Here is a 15348-nt window from a genome sequence, read left to right as displayed (position 1 = left end):
ATTTTTCAGCTTAAAAATAAGACAAAAAACAGGTGAAGTCCAAGATTTAAGTAGCATTCAATATTACCTTTCTATTAATAGAATTATGGTTTTCTATGGCACAGATTAGAAATCATATTTCTCAACAGCCGATACACCTTTAATTCTATTAAAGCACAGCTTACTCTCAAGCTGGAGTTAGCTATTTTGAGAGCATGCTGTTCATTTTATGACAATCCTATAGTGTCCTATTCTCACTTATATAATTGGCTTAAAATGTTTAGCATTGTGAGAGCCGGGTGGTGGTTCACCTGGATAAGCATGCATATTATCATGCTCAAGGACCCAGATTCAAGCCCCCACTCCCCACCTGCAGGGGGATGCTTCACAATTGGTGAAACAAGTCTGAAGGTATCTATTTTTCTCTTCCCTCTCCTCTCAACTTCTCTCTATCTTGTCAAATAAAATAGAAAGAAACAAATGGAAAAAATTGCCACCAGGAGTGGTGAATTTGTAGTGCTAGCACTGAGCCCCATTGATAACCCTGGTGGCAATAACAACAATATTTAAAGACTGTCTCCCTATTTAGGAGCTACTCTCTTCACTGATCCAGCTTTCTAGTTCTTTTTCCAACTCTGACACCATCTCCACAGACAATAACTTGGGTCCACCTGCATATTAGATGTCAGGCTTAGGCAAAAATTAGTAAAGTCATGGGTCCCTTGGAATATACCTAAAATAGACTTACTATCTTTTTTTCCAAAATGGCAACCCCAAATCTTCATCTGCAATATTCTTGCCTTTAGGTTCATTATTAGTCAACAATTTGCTCTGCTTCATATATTAACTCCTTTTCAGCCACCAGGTTCCAGACGCTATCATGATGCCTACCTGACTTCACTGGACAGACAACCCCACCAATGTGTCCTGGAGCCCCACCTCCCCAGGGCCCTACCCTACTAGGGAAAGAGAGAGACAGGCTGGGAGTATGGATCGACCTGTCAATCCCCATGTTCAGCAGAGAAGCAATTACAGAAGCCAGACCTTCCACCTTCTGCATCTCATAATGATCTTGGGTCCATACTCCCAGAGGGATAAAGGATATGAAAGCTATCGAGGGAGGGGATGGGATAGGGAGTTCTGGTGGTGGGAATTGTGTGGAGTTGTACCCCTCTTATCCTATGGTCTTGTCAATATTTCCATTTTTAAAATAAAAATTAAAAAATAAAAACAATAATAAAACAAACAAAAATGTTTAGCATTGCTACCATTTGAGGAAAGAGTCAATGTCAAAAAGAAGACATCTGCAAAAATAAAAAGACACAAGGGGGCTAGGTGGTGGCACACTCGGTACAGCACACATGTTAGAATGTACATTGATCCCGGTTCAAGCCCCCATTCCCCACCTATGGGGGTGGTGGGAGTTTCACAAGTAGAGAAGCACTGCTGTAGGTCTTTCTCCCTCTCTAAGTCCCCTTTCCCTCTCAATTTCTGTCTCTATCCAAAATAAATAAATTAAATTAAATATTTTACAAAAGAAAAAGAGGAGGGCAGGGTCTGAAAGAAGAATCCTGATGATTGGTGAGGACCCAGACTCACCTTAGTGAAGGTGCTGAACCTTCACTAAGACCTGAGCAAATTCGAGCTTCTGACGTACTGCTCACTTCCACTAGAATTAAAGCTAGTTTGAAAATTCAGAGGATTTTAGGAAAATCCTATCAGCATTCATTCACTGAACCAAATAGCAACTAGCAACTAGAAGCTGAAAGGATAGAGGAGAACAGAGCAGCTAGCCGATGAAGTTGGGGTAAAGAACGGTTGTCACAGAGATTTCTTGACTGTGTATATGGCAAAGCAGTGGGAAATTGCTGCAGTCTTGACTGTTGTTAGTTAAAACTTCCATCTGTTTGATTAGATGATTGTCACCAGAGGCAAAAAATCTCTAGTGAGAAAATCTGGACCTTTCAAGGTGACTTTGGAGGCAATTTATTTCTTCTATCTCTGGGTCACTCACAGTCAAAATGGCCATCTGTGGCCTGATCTTGTAGCCATATCAGGCCTCCATGGCTATACAAAGGGAAAGATATAACTCTGCTGCTTTTGTGTTTAGTTTGTTTCTGCCACTATGGTTATTGCTGGGGCTCAGTGTCTTCACAACTCCACTATTCCTGGCAGCCATTCTTTTTTCATAGAAGGTAAGATGTTGGTATGCTTCATATTGGTTTGGTTTCATCCCCCCCCCCTTCCCACCGCCTCTGGGAGATTGTGGTTTATCCCTGCTAGTTTCGTGCGCCCCCTTGTCCCCTCCCCCGAACCCCTACAGACTTCTGGACTTCCAGAGTTCCAGCCGCAGCCACCGGAGGAGAAAGATGGAGAAGCACATGGTGTGGTGATTTGCCCGCTCGTGAATAAAGATTAAACTGTGTTCTCTGTCCAGCCGTGTGTCCCCAAGTCTCTGTCTACCACTGCGAAGCTAGCCCAGCCAACTGGTGCCCCCGAACTTTAACAACAGTAAGAGGCAGAGAGAAAGCGAGAGATGAAGAGAAGGAAAGACAGCTGCAGCATTGCTCCACTCCTTATGAAGTTACCCCATGCAGGTGGGGACTGGGGTCTTGGACTTGGGTGCTCACGCATGGTGACATGAACACTCAACTGGGTGAACCACCACCAGGCCCCATTTTTGTTTTTTCTGTATATAAAGTCCTCCTCAGCCCTCTAGTGTTGGCAAATATGTTGGCATTCTTTGTGTTGGTTTGGCCCCCTTCCCCCTACCTCTGAAATGGTTTGGTCCTTGCTAGTTTCGCGCCCCTCTTTCTCCCCGCCCCGGAATGCTAAGGACGTCCAGAGTCCCAGCAGCACCGGTGGAAGAAGAAACATGGGGAAGCACATGGTGTGGTGATTTGCCCGTTCATGAATAAAGATATACAACTTCTCAGCCCAGCTGTGTATCCCGAGTCTCTCTACCACCGCGACGCTAGCCCGGCCAGCTGGCGCCCCCAAACTTTAACAACAAATGGCGCCCACGTGGACCTGACCTGCACATCTCTCAGATAAGTGAAGACAATTTGGCTACCTATGTACTATGGCCTTCTCTTCTGAAGTGAAGAGATCTCCAAAGGCCTCTGCCCTTTCTTCACGAGACTGTTTCGTTGTTTCTGGAACATTTATCTCTGGACCACTCTGTGGTTTCTGCCCAACAAGAGCCCAACGCCAGCCCGCATGAGCCGGCTTTTCGCCGCATGGCGCAGGGCATTGGGCGTGGGCTCCCTCCATGCTGCTCGGCCGCTGGGAGCAGGGCAGCAGACATGGCAGGGCCATGGGGCAGGGCCGCGGTGGCCTATTTTGGCCACCACCCCGGGGCACCTCGGCCTGCGCCTTCTGCACGGCTGGCCCACCTGCCCTCCTGCTATGAAGTCTGGACAGATCCCGGACCACCTGGAGACCGCGGGCTCCCTGCCGAAACTGGGCGCCCTGGCCGAGATCTCCAGCTTGGGTCTGAAGGCAGACAAGCTAGAACATGCAGAGATTCATCCAGAGATCGCAACCTACAATTCTTAGAAGTGGAGCTGCTTGGGAAGCCACCTCCAGATGGTGACCCCCTAACAACAACTAAGACAGTACAGATCTAAATTCATGTTTAAAATGACGTCTTCGCAACAAAGGTTTCTATTCTTGTGTATTAAAGACCATGTTTACGTGTGTGTTTAAAGTTTGGTAACATTAACTTTAAGGTTAAAAATATAACTTTAAGGCTATATTCTTACCAGACAGAGTTAAAGGAAAAAGGTTTTCAATGTAATTCTCATAAAGATAAAATTAACTTACATTTAAAGTCTGAGGTAAAAAATTAGTTTAAATATCAATATATTTTAACCAAGTTGGTCTAAACAAAACCTGTGCACGCCTAGGGTGTGTCTCCATCTTGAATGGGTGTAACAAAAGGTTAAATAGACTTGTTGATATGTAAAACTCTCGATTACCTTCTCTATTAGAAATGGTAGATTACACAATGGCTATGCTAATGATTCTCATGCCTGAGGTTTTCTTTCCTTGATTCTTATGTCTACCTTTTCACATTCTCATGCCTGAGGTTTTCTTTCCTTGATTCTTATGTCTACCTTTTCACATTCTATTGTTTAAACTTTAAACAACCTTAAAATCATTCTAAAAAAGACTTCTAATTGTAATAGAGTTATCAATTGTGATAAACTTCTAACCTGCTACAAGTTTGTTTCATAGTAAGTAAATTACAGCTGTCAAGTTCTCTACAGAAAAGCAGAATTCTGATGGCTGACATTCCCCATCGAGACAGATGTACAACAATTCACCCCCTGGCAATTCTTCAGTGGACATCTGCTTTGGACTTCTATCGGACTCACTGGTACACCTCAGACACTTTGCACAAAACTAGCAGCTTCCCTTATGCTGCTGGGTTTCTCAAAGACTGACTGCAGCCATGCCTTGGGACTCTAGGCCTCACCCTCCCTCCATGCTAGAAAATGCCCGTCGAGGCAAGTATGCCCCCCAGAGGCAGGAAATGTTTTTTTTAAGCTGATAAAGTTTTGCCCAGAGGCAAAAAATGGCCCCCTCAGGCCTTCCCTTGGCAGCACACTGGTTCTTGTTACTCACTTACATGTTTCTCCATGTTTGTGCCAGTTTCTTTTTTGAAAATGCCTGTACAATATAGGTTTCTGTTCACCCCACACCCCTGATACTGTGGTCATTTAGTTAAAAAGAAAAGGGGGAATATGTTGGCATTCTTCGTGTTGGTTTGGTCCCCTTCCCCCTACCTCTGAGAGAAATGGTTTGGTTCTTGCTAGTTTCGTGCCCCTCTTTCTCCCCGCCCCAGTATGCTAAGGACGTCCAGAGTCCCAGCAGCACCCGCGGAAGAGGAAACATGGGGAAGCACATGGTGTGGTGATTTGCCCGTTCGTGAATAAAGATATACAGCTTCCCAGCCCAGCTGTGTATCCCCAAGTCTCTCTACCGCCGCGACGCTAGCCCGGCCAGCTGGCGCCCCCAAACTTTTAACAACACTCTAGGAAGCTTCTCTGCCCTCCAATCCAGCAGGCAACCACGGTAATTAGCAGAGTCCCCCTGGGAGCTGACAGACCAGCTCAAGCTGGATCCTACCCTGTTTGGAAAGTGTGAGGCAATGATCTGACTAACAAGAAATGAATAAATGATTGGTGATGAAAGATCAAGACTATTTACCCAGAAGGAAAAAGACGCAGCCCTTACCATCATCCACAATGTCCTGGGCAGCCACAGAGTTGGTATAAATGACCAAGTCAGACAGCTCTCGGCACAGCTTCATGGTTTTCCTTCGGCGACCCAACCTATGAAACACACAACCAGAGCTCAGGCCACATCAGGGCTGGAAGAGCAGATGGGCTTTCTGTTACTTCCTTTCACTACCTGTCCTTGGTGAAATCAGGGCTGGAACCCACGTGTGGTCCCCACCTCCCTCTCCATCACACCCTATTTATAAGGCTTTATTCAATCCCCAGTTAGGAATCACAGTCTCTTCTCCTGAATCTGTGAGTTCTGAGATGGGGGCTCAGTTCCCACTGTGACCCACCAAGGAGTAACACCAGGAAGAAATCTGTGCCAGCGAGAGAAGTGCCCAGACTAAAAAGGAACAGGTGCACTGCACTGCACTGTGCAGCAAACAATTATCATCTTTCTGAAGGGAAATACATCAAAGTTAGGAATGACAGTGGCAGTGGCATTTATTGAGTACCCTAATGCATGGGTATGTCCTTTCCAGTTACCTTCACATTGCCCATGACTCTGAGCACTACCAGTGATGTGATTCACTAGGTGTGCCCCATCAGAACCACCATGCCACTGGGGCTTAAGCAGCCCCTGGAATCTGAGTGAGAAGTCAGAGATGAAGCTGGTGAAAGGGCTCATTTGGATAGTATGCTGCTTGGCCATAGGTGAAAGCCAGGTTTGAAGCCCATCTCCCATTACTTTGAAGAAAGTTTTTGTGCTGTGGTCTCTTCTCTCTCTCTCTCTCTCTTTCTATCCATCTATCTATCTGTCTATCTCTCCTACCTCTCTGTCTTTATCTAAAACAAAAACAAACCCCCCAAATGAAGCCAGAGATACCATCTTACCTATACAGCTGACCAATGTCCTTCCCAGGGTTCTGCTGTGCTTCCTCCTCATCATCAGTACTGTAAGATTTAGAGCGCGATTTTGTGGTTTTCTGCAAGACCAAAAAAGAAAAAGGAAACCCACTGTTAATAGCAAAGTCACTGGATCAGGTGCAGCTTCACATGCAGAGAATGACTAGGCTTTGAAACACACACACACACACACACACACACACACACAGAGAGAGAGAGGGAGAGGGAGAGGGAGAGGGAGAGGGAGAGGGAGAGGGAGAGGGAGAGGGAGAGGGAGAGGGAGAGGGAGAGGGAGAGGAAAGTAAGCATAGAGAATGGACAAGGCTTTGAAACACACACACACACACACAGAGAAAGAGAGAGAGAGAGAGGAAAATAAGTGGAAGAAAAAAAGTAGGCACATTCTGTCACACCAATAATAACAAACACGTTTGTGGCCACTATTATAATAAAATACAAAAGCAAAATAAAAGGTTTCATTCTCTAAAACTGATTTCTGAGCCACATAATATGGAAGTCTTAGAAAAACTTGGTCAACATTTATTCTCTATAAAGGTAGGTTCAATTTTATAATGTCTACCTGAAAATTTACTATTCCTGCTGACTTATATAAGGCAGATTTATTTTTTTTTTAAAAAGCAGTAGTTTTAATTTTAATGAACAACTACCATTCCAGCTTTTGATCAGTATACACACAAATACCAATCTAAACCAAAGTCCTCTTTTTAGATTTTGATCTAGAGGGGGCCGGGCAGTGGTGCACCTGGTTAAGTGCGCACAGCACGAAAAGGACCCAAGCAAGGATACAGGTTTGAGCCCCCTGCTTCCCATCTACAGGGGGAAAGCTTCCTGAGCAATGAAGTAGGTCTGCAGGTATCTCTCTGTCTCTCTCCCTGACTCCCTGTCTCCCCACCTCTCTTGATTTTTTCTGTCCTATCCAATAAAATGGAAAAAACAGCCACCAGGAGCAGTGAATTCATAGTGCTGGCTCCGAATACCAGCGATAAACCTGGAGGCAAAAAAAAAAAGAGGAGATTTTAATCTATCTTAATTTTTAACTGCAAAATGGGAATTATTACCTATAGAATGATTGGACAAAGTAGATGAATGACTACAGAACTATCTGGTGCCTCCTAGACAGGTCAACAATACGACATAAATCTCTTTTGGGATGATATCATTTCATTGCCACTACATTAGAAATAGTCCCAATCATTGGTGACACAAACCCCACCAATGCAAATGATGGGGAAAGACCCTAGTAACTGCAGAAAATTTTGCATCAAAAATGCATCTTTCGGGTCAGGCAGTGGCGCACCTGGCTAAGCGCACATATTACAGCACACAAGGACCCGGCTTTCGATCCCCCGTCCCCACCTGCAGAGGGAAAGCTTTGAGAGTGGTGAAGTAGGGCTGCAGGTGTCTCTCTGTCTCTCTCCTTCTCCCTATCACGCCCTTCCTTCTCAACTTCTGGCTGTCTCTATCCAATAAGTAAATAAAGATAATTTTTAAAAATGCAACTTTCAGTCAACCTGACTTCTCTGAGCAGATGACCCCACTAGATGTCCTAGAGCCCCACCTCCCCAGATTGCTGCCTCACTAGGGAAAGAAAGAGACAGGCTGGGATTATGGATTGAACTGTCAATGCCCAGGGGCCAGGCGGTAGCGCACTGGGTTAAGTGTACATAGTATGCCCATCTTCAGTGGAGAAGCAATTACAGAAGCCAGACCTCCCATCTTCTGCACCCGATAATGATCCTGGGCCCATACTCCCAGAGAGATAAAGAATAGGAAAGCTATCAAGGGAGGGGATGGGATACAGAATTCTGGGGATAAGAACTGTGTGGAAATGTACCCCTCTTATACTATATAGTCTTGTCAATATTTCCATTTTATAAATAAAAATTAGAAGAAAAAAAAGTAACTTTCACAAAGGGAAGACCTTTCAACAGAGTCCCCTCAGACAATTGGGGAATATGGTTTAGAAAGAGCAGAGACTCCATTTCCACAAGGCTAAGGGACATTGTCACCTTCCAGAGATCCTCATCGCTATCCTAATGCAATAACAAGTGAAAGTGTGGCACAGACACACTTAACTCTACTGTGGTGGCATAAAGATGTTCATTTTGTCTGGAAGTTTCTTAGGTGTCATCTAGGCCTCAAAAATCTCAGTGTTCATGGAGTAGGAAGTTGGTTATACCCTCTCTAGATTCCTACTGTACTTTTGAAAAAGGTAAGACACTAACATATTTCAAGAGTTTATTATAATTGTCATCATTGAATGATCTGGAAAGTCATTCTTTAAACCATGTAAGATTAAGCTTCAATGTAAAAAAAGCTGTTCATTTTTATAAAAATAATCTACAAATAGTCTGGTAAAAGCTCTATAAACACCAATAAAACCATTAATGCAAAAAAAACCACAACATTAATGCAAATGAAAATCAAACTGGAGTAAATTCAGAATAAATATTTAACTATGAGAATGTAGCCACCTTTGGGCTCCTAAGTAATTCAGAGCTAATGCTCTTCATAAAATCCCATTTTCCAAGAAGGAGAAGAAGAAGGAGGAGGAAGAGAAGGAGGAAGAGAAAGAGAAGGAGGAGGAGGAGAAAGAGAAGGAAGAGGAGGAGGAGAAGGAGAAGGAGAAGGAGAAGGAGAAGGAGAAGGAGAAGAAGAAGAAGAAGAAGAAGAAGAAAGAAGAGGAGGAAGAGGAGAAAGAGGAGGAGGAGGAGGAAGAGGAGGAAGAGGAGGAGAAGGAGAAGGAAAAGGAGAAGGAGAAGAAGAAGAAGAAGAAGAAGTATTCTTTCCTAGTATATCACTTGCTTCTTTGATACTTTTTTTTAATATACTTTTTGATGACAGACATTCTTAAACGTTAAAGTAATTTAATTATCCAACTCTTTTCTGGGATTCTATTTAATGTTTTCTGCTATTCCCAAGTTGTGATTATTCCTGTTATTTTCCAGAACTTTAATTTTTTTTCAAAAATTGTTATTAGAGAAATAATGAAAAAAAGTTATTAGAGAAATAATGATTTACAGGACATTGGTCACTTGGAAATAATTTTTTACCTCCTCACCATGGCTGTGTGCCCACCACTCTCGCTACCAGCTTAAGTCCTCCTCCACACCATGGTCCACTGCGTCCCCATCCCTCTCCCAATGCCCTCCTGCCTCCCCAGCACCACTCCAGACTCCTTAGCTTTGCTGCAACAGACCACACCTGGTCCCAGTTTCACTCTGTGTTTTTTCTTCTCTCCTTATTTTTTCTTAAGTAAGTACATCATACCTTGTGTCTTCCAAAGTTGGTCACGAGGGATCGTCCATGTGATTTTTTTCCACTCTCCTTCACATCTGGGTGCTGAGTGAATGAAGCATCACGTTAGAATTTTCGTCCTTGCTTTTGTGTCTTCCTCATGGCTGGGAGTCCTCTTCCCATCCAGCTCAGGGTAGGGAGCATGCAGGTCCAGCTCACTGACTGCTGTCTCCACCCCCAAACCCCCAAGGGGGCAGAGACTTCTTAGAGAGGAACATTGGCACCAGCCAGGAGACACAGCTCCTCCTACAGGTGCATCAGTGGCCTGTTAGGCCTGCTGGCCCCTCTGTGCAAAAGGGGGGAGGGGGGAGTGTCACCACTCTCCACAGTGAGGAGTGTCCTCCTGAAGCCTCTAAATAGGGCTAAACCACCTACAGGTACAATAATTTAGAGACATGACCTCACGTCATTAGCAGGCAATTCTACTGACTAAAACAAAAACAAAAACGAACCAAACAAACAAGAATGAAACAAGCAAAGAAACCAACACTGATTGACTACTGCCATTAGGACTCTCAAAACTCAAACGTATCTATCAATACAAGGGAATCTAGTTGCGTCTATTTCTGTGAGTAAACCACAGACAGTAAAGCTCCTTTGTTCATTGAGATCTCTGTGGGAAAGAGGTTTTCTAGATTTCTCTGTGGGTGACACTTCAGGCCCGAGAGCTCCTAACCTGAGCCTACTGCTCCGCAAGGGACAGAAAGGTCACCCTGCCCAAAGAGCCGGCTCTTCTGCTGTTGTTTCCCCTGCAGACATGTAGTAATAGGGGGCTCGATGCTAAAGCTGTGCTAGGAGGGGAGGCCAGCGGGCCCCACATTCCCACTTCCAGCTAAGAGAGGAGAATCAGACATAACCACGCCCTGGAATACGTGGGTCAAGCCAGTAAGATTCCAAAGTTCAGGGAGAACATTTGTATTCAGTCAGAGACAAATCCAGATGCAGTTTGGGGTGAGGAAGGGGGGTGGGGTGGGGGGTAAGAACTGGCTGGGGAAAGGAGCAGCTGCAAACATGCTGAGGGTTAGAAAGCAGGCTGACAACGTAGTTTCAGCAGACCTGTATATATGTGTACATGCATGTATAGGTATATGTATAGGTATACATATACATATATATATGTATATGTATACCTATACATATATTGATATAGATAGATACATACTATGCACACACATACATACTACTTTGTAGTATCCATTCAAAAATCCCAGAATTAAGAAGGTAGCCAGATGTGGTCGCAGGAGTCACACTGCTCTCTAAGTCAGGAAGCCTAGCTCTGCCCCCAAACATCCTCCTATCCCTGAGCAAGCAAGTCCTGCCTATCTATCTATCTATCTATCTGTCTATCTATCTTTATCTATTTATTGGATATAGACAGAAATTGAGAGGGAAAGGGGAAATAAAGAGAAAGACAGGAGCTAGGTGGTGGCACACCTGGTTGAACACACATATTACCATGCACAAGGACCCAGGTTCAAGCACCCACTCCCCAACTACAGGCGGGACACTTCAGAAACAACAAAGCAGGTCTGCAGGTGTCTCTCTTCCTCTCTTATCTCTTCCTTCCCTCTTCATTTCTGGCTGACTCTGCCCAATAAATAAATGAATATAATAAAATAAATTCAAAAGAGAGGAGAGAGACAGAGACACCTGCAGCACTGCTTCACCTCTTGCAAAGCTTTCCCTCTGCAAGTGGGGACTGGAGGCTTGAACCTGGGTCCTTGCACAAGGTAACATGTGCACTCAACCAGGTGCAACACCATCGGACTCAAGTTCTGTCTCTTCACCTTAGTTTTCTCACCTGTGAAGAGGTAGAAGGAAGGGCCAGTTAACCCCTGACTTCTGTTTCTCACTATCCACCTAGTGGGAGGGGGACCTGACATTTATTGTCTGAGACAGGATCCAAGTGAAACAGGGTGCTCTGAACAATTACACAGAAACAATAGTGGAAAGCAGGACCAGTCTAGACAAAATGAGACATATGTCCTACCTAGGAGGCAGCTACGGTGTCCCAAGGATTATGCTAGATATATCGCATGGGTCCTCATACAAGTAGCCCTGGAGAGAAGTGTAATTCAAATCCCAATTTTACAGGGCCCAGAAGACAGCTCACTGGGAAAGGCATGTGCCTCATCATGAACATCCCAACATTACATGGGAGCAATACGGCACCAGGGAAAGCTCTGGGGTTATGGTGCCGTGTGTGTGTGTGTGTGTGTGTGTGTGTGTGTGTGTGTGTGTGTGTGTGCGCCATCAAAAAAAATCCCAATTTACAGGTAATAAAATTTGGAGTGCAGTGAAATTAACAATAGATGACCTACCCAAAGTGACAAAAGTCAGTTGGTAACAAAATCAGGATGCTATGGAGTCCAAGTCTCCTCTCTGGCTCCCGAAGATAACCCACTCCACACCCCTCTTTTTGTAGGGAGTGAGACACAGCTATCTCCCTGAACGTCAGCATCACATCAGTCACTGAATTCCTAGACAAGACATTGTGCTGGGAGAGTGGTATGTATACCAGGTCACAGTAAGCAGGAGAGATGCTGCTTGGGTCCTCACATGGCTTGCAGTCTAATGTGGCGACAAACAATCACAACATGCAGACATAAGAGCAGGAAGGATACTGTGGAGGTGGGGGGGGGGTGAAGGAAGCCACCACACAGCCTGAGGATCAGAGGACTACTGCTTTCTGAGAGGTGGGAAGCAGAATCCAAGGGAAGGAAGAGTAGACTTCAGTCTGGGAGATGAAGGTGAGGGAGAGGGTGTGGCATGATCCAGATAAGAACAAACGCTGGAACTGAAGGTGAAAAAGAGGCTGCCTCCCGGGAAACAGATGGGTTGGCTGGATGGACTTATCAGAACAGAGTCAGAGCAAGGTCAGAATATGAACAAAGTTTATGTATATCACCAAAGAAAAGGACTCTGGGGGTGGGGGGAGTGTTCAGGCCTTGGAACATGATGGCGGAGGAGGACCTAGTTAAAGTGTCACATGGAAAACTGAGAAATGTTACACATGTACCAACTATTGTATTTACTGTCAACTGTGAGCCATTAAAACTCCCACCCATAAAGAAAAAAAAATAATATGGAAAAGAAACTTCAGGGCTGGGTCTCAGGATCAGAACTTAATCCTTCAAATGTGATGAACCCTTGAAGAACCTCACACAGGAAAAGGGCAAAACCAAATGCACATGCACATTCTCTTGGGGTGCGAGAGAATGAGAGGAAAGCGACCGTAACCATGACTGTCCAGACAGCAGCCACTTGGATCGGAAGGAAGGAAAAATTCAAGAACTCTACAGAAGGCAGGTCTCTTCTCGGGTCCGAATTCTTCTGGTTCCAAGGAGAAGTTCCTATTCATATCACTCAGAGCTCCCCCGGGGGGCGCAGACAGCACTGCAGAGCATTAACCCAAGGATAAGGAAGCCCGAGTGACCCCCTGCCCCAAACCACAGCACACTGGGGCTTGGATCAAGTATGCACCTGCATCTAACACAGATATATCTGCCTCAGCGGTCACTTGTCTTTGCTTGTCCACTGAACCAGAACTCTATTTACAAAACTAACACAGCAGCAGCATTAAAGCCTCAACACTCTACAGCCCCATTTATTAAAGTCTCAGGCTCTGCTTCCATTCTGTGAAATGCTAATGCATTCTTGTAATCGCTCGGAATTAAAGGAGAGCAAGCAAATGTTTCAAGTGGGGATGAGTTTTGCTCCACTACCTCTGTGAAACTGGAGGTCCCTTGCCATCTTGCCTGATGGAGAAACTATCACTAGGATCTCTTCCATAAATAGCAAGAGAACAACGGGCTTAATTCAAGTTTTGCCAAATCTCTAAGATCAGCTGTTGCCTTTCCAGTTGGGGTGGCCAGGGAGGAGAGGTAAAGGACCAGTCCGTGGTGGACTGGATTGAGCACAAATATTGCTATGTGAAAGGATCCAGGTTCAAGCCCCCAGCCCCCACCTGCATGGGGGAAGTTGTGCAAACAGTGAAACAGTGCTACAGGTCTTCCTCTCTCTCTCTCTCTCTCTCCTCCTTCTCTCTCAATGTCTGTCCCTACCAAATAAATACATTAAATATTTTAAAAAGTAATAATAAGGGAAGGTAATTGGCCCAGACCCAGAGAGTATTCACCAAGAACAAGAAGCAGAAGTCAAGCCTGACTAATGCAATGTGATTCTTCAGACATCTGTCTTGTTGAAAATTAGTAGTGAGAGGTGGAAGAAGCATTATTGTTCATAGAAACCTTTATAAACATTCAAAGCTGCATGTGGTGGTGGTGGTGACACTATTTGCCTTCACAGAACTTCACTTTGTCCCTTTTATATGCAGTTTCTGAAGATCTGATCAAGGCCCAGTCCAGGGGTGAGTTCTCACTGGCATCAGGAATTCAGTATTGGCCTCCACACTTGCCAAGTCACTGCCAGGTTGGCCATGTGACAAAGACTACAGTGATGTGCTTAGGGGTGTGTGCATGAGCTAAACTGTCCACCCAGGAACTCAGCATGAACCCTGGGCTGTTAGAGGAGAAGATATGTTATCTTAGTCTCTTTGAACACAGACCAAGAAGTATGCAGTTCATGGATTCATTTGGCCATCACATTGAAAACATGGGGATGAGTCCGTGACATGACAGGTAGAACAGAAAGACAGAAAGTGCATGTATGATCAGCTGAGCCTCTGGATTAAGCCCACCCCAAAAGCCACTCAGCACATGAACTTGACACCAGCCTGATGAAACATCTTTCTTCATCACTAAAGCTATTTCGAACTAGTCTTTCTATATATGGAAACTAAATAATCCTAAGAACAGCCAAGAGGTTGAAAGACAGGTCTTCTACAAGTTTTAGAGGGTATCCATAATTCTAAGTGATTACTCCTCTGGAGTCTGAAGCCTGGGGTAGCCTGAATACCTAGCCAAGACGCTGGAGGAAAAGGGATGGTTGCTGCTATTAGCTGGTCCAGGGGCAGCAGGATCATCTCTGGCCCAGAATACCCAACCTCAGTGCCCTTCCACACCATCAACACACCACTGACTCTCTCACTCATGAAGGAAATGTTTTATGAAGCAGAGTAATAATCTCAGAACCTAAACTATTTATTCACGCAACAGCTGTATCTGAAAGTCATACTATGTCCCAGGCACTGCAACAAGCCAGAAAAAAAAATAGTTATCAAGACTGACATGGTTCTTGTTTCAAAGGAATCTACCAGCTAGTTGAGGAGACACTGAGGTAGTGGACAAATAACTGCAAGCAAATAAAACAGACAAATAACACTTCATAAAAGGGAAGCCTTGGGGGTCGGGCAGTGGCGCAGTGGGTTAAGCGCATGTGGCGCAAAGCGCAGGGACCGGCATAAGGATCCCATTTCGAGCCCCCGGCTCCCCACCTGCAGGGGAGTCACTTCACAGGCGGCGAAGCAGGTCTGCAGGTGTCTGTCTTTCTCTCCCCCTCTCTGTCTTCCCCTCCTCTCTCCATTTCTCTCTGTCCTATCCAACAGCAAATAACATCAACAATGGCAATAACAATAACCACAACAACAAGGGCAACAAAAAGGAGGAAAAAATGGCCTCTAGGAGTGGTGGATTCATCATGCAGGCACCAAGCCCAGCAATAACCCTGGAAGGAAAAAAAAAAAAAAAAAAAAAAGGGAAGCCTTAACAGATGCTGACTGAAATGAAAAAGCTCTATGAAAGAAATGAAGAAGATAAATAATACAGTAAAATAACTTCTAAAAAAAATCCAATAAAGAGGAATACTTGCAGAAAGACAGATATGAGACTGAAGTAGTGATAAGGAAGATAATGTAGAAGAGGTCTCACACACACACACACACACACACACACACACACACACACTAAAACAAATGAAGATAATATAAGAAAGCTATGGGTCAATATCAAGAGGAACA

The 15348-nt window shown here is 44.7% G+C and overlaps 1 protein-coding gene across 4 annotated transcripts in view; it reads right to left on the bottom strand.

The window, feature by feature from the left end:
- The window catches only part of PLCH1 (phospholipase C eta 1), a 247157-nt gene that overhangs the window by 23751 nt on the left and 208058 nt on the right, over positions 1 to 15348 (bottom strand). For all 4 annotated transcript variants that reach the window (XM_060197616.1, XM_060197617.1, XM_060197618.1 and 1 more), the window contains 3 exons: positions 9405 to 9476; positions 6102 to 6193; positions 5221 to 5318 (listed from right to left, as the gene is read on the bottom strand). In XM_060197616.1, coding sequence (XP_060053599.1) covers positions 5221 to 5318; positions 6102 to 6193; positions 9405 to 9476 — 262 coding nt within the window. The remainder of the gene's footprint in view (positions 1 to 5220; positions 5319 to 6101; positions 6194 to 9404; positions 9477 to 15348) is intronic.

Source organism: Erinaceus europaeus, chromosome 9 (genome assembly GCF_950295315.1).
Source record: "Erinaceus europaeus chromosome 9, mEriEur2.1, whole genome shotgun sequence".
NCBI lineage: Eukaryota > Metazoa > Chordata > Mammalia > Eulipotyphla > Erinaceidae > Erinaceus > Erinaceus europaeus.
This window is presented reverse-complemented; position numbering and strand designations above follow the sequence as displayed.